The following is a 7,129-nucleotide window of genomic DNA, read 5'->3' as shown; positions in this document are numbered from 1 at the left end:
AGAACTGGTTTGTTAATGGTGTTTTTCCCACTATAATTAGTGTTTTGAAATTTTTTGTCAAGTTTGATGAAAAGTTTATTATAATATGTTCTAAGATTAGTTTGCCTTTTCCATTTTGATAGTATTGCTGTGTTAACGGCACTCCAACCTGTCACAACTCACAAATATTATTACAGGAGGTTTTTTCAAGATAAATCTAATGCTGATGGTCTCAGACATCACAACTTAGTGATCTTCAAAGGTTCAAAATTGCATCTTAATGTCATGAAACTTTAGCTGACTTGGTTAAAACTGCATTTGCCAAGGTTTTGTTAAGAGAGGGGCAACATACCTATATTGGAACTATAGATCTTACTGTATTTTCTTTTTCCACATACTCTTACTGATCATCAGTCTGAAGCTAACTGACCAGATAGCAGAGTGAAGGAAGGACACTGCACTCCAGATCTTACAGATCAGAGATGCTTATTTGTAAGCAGGAAAAAGAGGAACCCATGAGAGCTAGTGTATCACTAGTGCATTTATTCCATCAAGACCAGCAAGGGGGCCAAGGGCAGCAGCCCAGAAGGAGAATGTGTGGGAGGGTGGAAGAGAGGGAGAGGCAGGGCTAGAGAGTGGAAAGATGGCGTGAAACAATGCTGTCAGCATCCAAATCCAATCTGCATGATGAGCAGTGCGGTCAAATGCGCTCTCACTTTCATTAAGGCTGGCAGGAATGAAGCTGTCTGAACAACTGCCTCGCCAGTCACAATGACAAAAGAACATCAGAGTTAATGTGGTACTCTAAGCTGACAGGAAGGTTAGCTTATGCCAGACATTTATAGAAGGTGTAGATTTGGCTGGAATTATTTGTACTTGTGCTTCTGGAACAAGGCATACAACACTTTGAGTGTAGCAGCCACATCTTGGGACACAATATCTGTCAGAGCAGAAAAAGAGAAGACATCACTGAATCCTGCACTGAGATTTCTTTTTGGTGAACTAGACACAGCATTCACAAAAAGTGCATTAAAAATTAGTTCAATTTATATGGTCCATTCATGCAGAAATCCAGCTAATTCCAAACTTTTTTTCTTGAAAGTGTAACTGTACGGTCTGTTGTCATATCCAATTAATTGGTCATCCTCTACCCTAATTCATTACTAGTCAGTTTCTGATGACAGGACTACTGCTGACTGTATGTCATTTTGGTGGTAGCCCCTTCTTAACCTGTGACAGTAATATGGTAGTGGGATAGTAGTATTGTGTTGGTATAAGTGTATAAGGCGCAGCAGTGTCACTGCTGCATTGAAAATGGTCTGTAATGGCAAAAATATCCACTCAACATAAAGCCTATGGTCATAAACTATTGATGAAGAGATATAGCACAAATTGTGCATGGCCCATAGGTTTTGAAGACATTAGCATGATCTGGTGGTTTGTTTGTTCATAGGGTTTCTGCTGAACTTTACAGTTGTCATAGAATATGTCATAGTATAGTATATGTATAAATGCTTTTCTGATATGTTTATGTGGTGTAGTTTATATACTGTAGCTCACCTTCTGGTTCCACATTTAATACTGGCATATCTCTGTCACTGAGGATATCCAAAGCCAGGGTTGCATTGTGAAGCTGGAAGTAAGCAAATAAGAAATGCATATTTTGTGTCCTTCATAAGTTATGCATATTTATATTTAATTATAATTGAATGGCAAGAATGTGATGTACTCTTTTTTTCTGAAATGAACGAATAACAGATTAGCCATTCTGTTATACTGTGCAGATGCCAGTCCATTTGGACTAAATGAATATTTGTAGTCACAGCTAGGTCTGACATCTGTCATCTCAACCCACATCCTGTGTTCAGCACTGTTATGAGTGGGTGAAGATTAATCATTCTAAATGAACAAAAGACAGTAGGCATGCTATGGGGGTTCTGAGTAACTTGGCAAAACTGGGTTGGATACAGTTCAGAAAATGATGATGCCATGTTATTTTTATGAATTGTGTTTAAAGGTTTACCAAAAGGTTAATTCACCATTTACTCAGTTGGTATTGACACTAACAAAGAATGATTTGCCAGGTTTTTTTTTTCTTTTTTACAGAAGTGATCAATCTATTGGCCCATTTTTCACCACTACAGAAGAGATACTTTCCAACCTTTTGTTACTCAAGGTAGTTTTTACTTCTTTATCTTGGATTTTTGCTAACTTACTTTTAGCCTGTCATTTTCAGGGTGTGGTGGCTACATTTCTCTCTATATTTATTGTACAATGTATTTTTTGTGCACACAGCACTACAATCCTTCCAACAGAGTGCTTCTACTAAGGGTTACTGCACCACAACGTCAAGGCTTTTTGATGCATTCAATTGTAATTAAAGCTTTGTGTTTTATATATAACCTAGCTTAGTGTTATTTTTCATTGTGTATTTCAGAAGTGGTGGTAATCAAACAAAGCCATTTGAATCATTTTATATGTCCAAAATATTATCATTGTATATAATTAGGAAGATTGGTCATCTTCAGGAAGTGCTATTCACCATGCTTTGCAATAAGCTCATTTTTAATATTGCTTGCTCTTTTTTAACCATAGGCCTACTTTTAAAGTTTATTTTTCATAAATTGTGATTGCGTTTTTGCATTTTGTATTAGACTTTCATGTGAAATGGACAGAACTAACCAAATCCATAAATGTTTAGGGTATGATGGTGGTTACCAGCACCATTGTAGTGAAATGTAGTTTACAGCAATGAAAATGCAGCATTAAACTTTTCATGGTGTCTTAATTTTGCACGCTCAGGGGCAATACTTATTTATAACTTAATTATAATAACAGGCAAAGTTGATAAAATTAAATCGTTGGAAGGTGCCTTCATATGTGTGCTTTGCACATAACAGCATTATCTAACCACATGTCTATAATGAAAAGTTTACTCTGAACAAAAAAAAAAAAAAAATGCAAATCAAAACACTGAAATTTATTGTATCAAATTGTATGGTGTTAGTGTACTATCGATAATTCCATTAAAATCAATAATGTCTATAGAGTCTATAGTATTGGTGTTTTGGTCTGAAATAATAGCAAAATCTGGTGGCATAGGGGTGGTAGCATTTCAAACATTATCATAGTAAAAAACAGAAATTATCCTTTATAAATGCATTGCTCCTTATACAATGACCAAATAGGTCATACCATTTCTGAATGGGTGGTGGGAGAGAGGTAAAACTCATAGAGTGGAATGAAGAAGCCCTCCAATTCACCAATCAACAGAAGGAGGATCACACCATCTGCAAACTGATGACATCAGTATGTAATACATACACATAATACATAGATATGAAAAAGATGCATACATTCTCCATTTGTATAGTTCTGACATATTATCCAAAGTTTGTTGCCTTATTTGGTGAGATGATCAGGTATTTTTATTTACCTGTTTCTCGATGTCAGCCACCTGCAGCCTCAATGGAGATATGTTCTTATTGACAAAGTGTAAGAGAGCCTGTAGGTATAGAACCATATCTGCAGTCAGTTTACTGTATACCTAAAATATTTCTGACCTGTTTGAATGGTAACTGCAGTGAGTAGGGTGCTACCTTCTTTACTGTGGCAATTTTATGTTCATCAAGTTTGAGCACCTCATCTATGGGGTCATCATCTTTTAAGAGAAAGACAAAAGTGAAGGAAAGTGGCAAAGCTCTTTTTTTTTTAATGTTTTCATGTTTCAACAACAATTATAATCACACTTAAAAATCACTTGACTTACTGTGAGATGCTCCACCTGCAATCTTACTGAAATCATGGAAGAAATAGTAGACGGGTACTGTACCTTTCTTAATATTCATCACAAATATTCACAGTTTATATTAAAATATAGTATGATTTGATGTTCATACCTTTGTGATGTAATGCATTCTATCTGTTTGTCAGATTTGATGCCACCTTTGTTAACCTTGATTTAAAATGGAGTTGGTGTATGAAAAGTTAATGAGTCAATTTAGGAAAAATGAAATCTTTGAATCATTTCAATATGTACATTTATTTTTAATATGCATACATTAGCATAGTAATTATGCTCACCTCAAGTAAAACAACTTCCACACTGACATTTTGGGGTAGTGCTAAGTCAGGCTGGTAACGCTTCACCATGGCAACCAGAAGATGAAGAGTCGCCAGCAAGTCTCGGTTGTGAATGACTGACCAGCAGAGATGACACTCATACACATTAGATATCGTCATAGAAGTTAGTAAATGGTGGGACCATGCATTTAATGAGCATGCCGTTACTCACGTTTCACATTCCATTTTGCTTCAGTGTCTGTCTCAGGCCCAATCCCAAGGTCCTGATTTAGGGCCTGCAGGATTGCCTCCAGTTTGCGCACCTGAGCTGCACTGTTCACTGCGATCTCTTCCACCTCTAGGTGCAGTCCTCCTAACTTGCCTAAAGTCAGAGCACACAGGTAAGGAATGCTCTGAAGTGTTTTGTGCATGGAGACTAACAAACAAGAGAATTTGTCTGAGATCCGCTGATATGCACACAGACACTGCGGGAGAATATCGGTTCTTACTCAGCAGGTGATGGAGCACAAGTCCATCATACAGGTCTTCCTCCAGTAACTGCACCACAATATGCTCTGATTTCAGAGTGCTATTGATCCAATCTATCAGTATCTGCCACACAAAGAGCAGTTCAGGGGTGAACATAGAGGTCAGATAAAGACATATTGGACCACATCATAGCTTTAAAGAGAAGGGCACAAAAAAACTATTCTTCAAGATCTCACCTCTTTAAGCTTTGCCAGTTTAGGGTCAATTAAAGACACAGGCTGGATGGTCTTCCTTCTTTCCCCTGCATAATGAGCATTATTATGGTTAGTTTCATCACATTTTGCATATCTGTAGCTGAAAGAAAAAAAACAAATTCCATATCGGGTACCCAGTATAATGCAGGCTCTCTGGACTTCACATATGTTGATAAAACAGTGAATAAAATCAACCTTCACACAGTAAAGTACTCACCTACAAAAGAAGCAGACGTGTCAGTGCCTTGTATTAACTCTTCCATTTTTTCCCACTTTTTTATGTCTGCTTTTTATGTACGCTGTTGAGAGCACATACATAGACAAATAATCAATAACAGCTAATAAGTCAAATAATTTAAATAATTCAATTATTATTTATAATAACTAAAGTCACCAGAGCCTGGGTCATAAAACAAATTAATTATAAGACTTTTGTGACTCTCATTATAGCAACAATATAGCAATAATATTACTGTGACATGCCTCCCTGCCTCCGTCCGTTGGCCATGTGGCCTCTTTTTTAAGTTGCTTTTCTGTTGCACATGCGTATGTTTTAGTTTTGCACCATGCCTCAGGTGGCACATGTCTACTCCCATTCAGCGTGTCCCCTGTCATTATATAGTCTCATTCAATGTGTCACCTGTGTGTCATTATGTCATTATATAGTCTCTTTCGACATGTCACCTGTGCGTCATTACGTCATTTATAACCCCTTTGTGTTGTATGGACAGTTGTTAGTAATTAACATTACGCTGGCTTTCCGTAGTTGTAGTTTTGTGCATGCTTATGTTCAGTTTCATTTAATTAAATTCTTCGGTTGGAAACTTGTTTGCTTCCTTCCTTTTTGCATGTTCTTCCCCCTTGAGAGTTACCAAGTATTTTGCTGACTGACATAACTTGAATATGATACTCAGCTTGAAAGAAAAATTTATTAAGCCGATGTTTTTATGATCTGTTGTTTGTTTAATGTTAAACTGTAGGAATATTATGATTTCACATCCAGAATGCAAATGAAACTTGACTTAGCTCCCCTTACAGAGCAGTGAGCCCTGACATCTCTGTCTAAAATGAACCTCTAAAAACAAACACACACTGCAATACTTTTACTTCTCAACTATATTCTCCAAGATCACACATGCCAACTAACACGATACATACTGACAAATAAAACATCACTCTCTGAAACAATGAAAACCGTGCTCTTAGAGTGAAAAGAAAAAGCGACAGCACAAGAGAGCTTGAAAGAAAACCCAAGAGAAATGTTTGTTTGTGCATGCTGATGGTTGTCAGGCCAATGTGCTGCTAGGTGACATGGGCCTTTGCTCCATCACTCAAATATCTGAGTAAACAGTCCTACCTTCAGGAAAGCTGCTGTAGCATGAAGATGCAGGCCTTGCCCTGTGCCCCAAGCTGTCCCTTTTGTGTGCCTTTGCAAGTCAACACTTCAGTGATCAAACTCCCACAGCACAAACAGATCCATACACATTCGAAGACATCACATTCCAGTCAGCAGTGTGAAAGGTTTTCCACCTAATATTTTAAAGACAAGTGAATGTTTAACAATTGAAAATGCACTTGACCAAGAAGAGGAAGTGTCAATGAAGAAATGGTGCTTCCTGTTTACAGCTGGCGCATAGGCGGAACACTGAAATAATTTGTCACCTAAAGCGCAACCATTCAGCACAGTAGGTGAAAGCACAAATTGATATATGAAAAAGTATCTTCAGTTTTATTATTGCAGCACAAGAGGCTGAGTTCCTTAAATGTGGCAGTGCTTGAATATTCTCTGCTTCCCTAGCAACCAGGTTTTATTCTCTCTATATTACAGTTTCATGTGTACTATTGCCTCTGGATTTTTTGAGGTTTTCCACAATATTTAGAGAATGTTCCCACTGAGATTGTTTTCCCTACCCATCCCCTCCTTAGAAAGATAACAGAATACAGTACATATTCTCATTCTCTTTGTCTCACTCTCTCTCTTTATGTCATGAGAGCAGAGTTAGAGTCTCTGTCACAAGGAACCAGCAGTAATTTGGGCAGGGAGGTTACCATGGTAACTTGGCAAATAGACAAGATACGATTAAGCTCTCAAATAAACATCACTTTAGAACTGGAAAGAAACCAGTGTTTACAATGAAACCTGTAAAAAAACAAATAGAATACACCTAAAGAATATGATGATGGTATCTTAAAAATACAGACTAAACATCTGTTTTTGAAAAAAGATTAGATTAAACCAGTGATTTTGGTTTACAGTTCTGCACAAATACAAAATACTCATGTTTAGCTTTTTATTTTTTAATCCAATTTCCCATATATAGTTTATAAGATTGAGCTGCATGTAG

General features: G+C 37.0%; 1 protein-coding gene across 1 annotated transcript; it reads right to left on the bottom strand.

The window, feature by feature from the left end:
- Window positions 1-502: 502 nt before the first annotated feature.
- Window positions 503-6,959, bottom strand: parvg (parvin, gamma). Its single transcript, XM_027029797.2, has 13 exons — window positions 6,142-6,959; window positions 5,002-5,083; window positions 4,767-4,831; window positions 4,551-4,653; window positions 4,274-4,423; window positions 4,063-4,178; window positions 3,879-3,934; window positions 3,749-3,774; window positions 3,579-3,640; window positions 3,416-3,484; window positions 3,175-3,276; window positions 1,540-1,612; window positions 503-919 (listed from the first exon to the last, which is right to left on the bottom strand). Exons 2-13 carry the CDS (start codon window positions 5,045-5,047, stop codon window positions 846-848), a joined length of 942 nt encoding a protein of 313 aa, XP_026885598.2. The 5' UTR covers window positions 5,048-5,083; window positions 6,142-6,959; the 3' UTR covers window positions 503-845.
- Window positions 6,960-7,129: the final 170 nt, after the last annotated feature.

The sequence above is a fragment of the Electrophorus electricus genome, chromosome 2 (assembly GCF_013358815.1).
Source record: "Electrophorus electricus isolate fEleEle1 chromosome 2, fEleEle1.pri, whole genome shotgun sequence".
Taxonomy (NCBI): Eukaryota; Metazoa; Chordata; class Actinopteri; order Gymnotiformes; family Gymnotidae; genus Electrophorus; species Electrophorus electricus.
This window is presented reverse-complemented; position numbering and strand designations above follow the sequence as displayed.

What these genes read in the sequence shown, in the direction of transcription:
- parvg (XM_027029797.2), bottom strand. Translation starts at nt 5,047, where the DNA reads ATGGAAGAGTTAATACAAGGCACTGACACGTCTGCTTCTTTTGTAG. An exon ending in AGCAAAATGGAATGTGAAAC is followed by an intron (nt 4,179 to 4,273) that starts GTGAGTAACGGC and finishes TCTGCTGGTCAG; the next exon opens with TCATTCACAACCGAGACTTG. An exon ending in ATTAAATGTGGAACCAGAAG is followed by an intron (nt 920 to 1,539) that starts GTGAGCTACAGT and finishes CTGCTCTGACAG; the next exon opens with ATATTGTGTCCCAAGATGTG.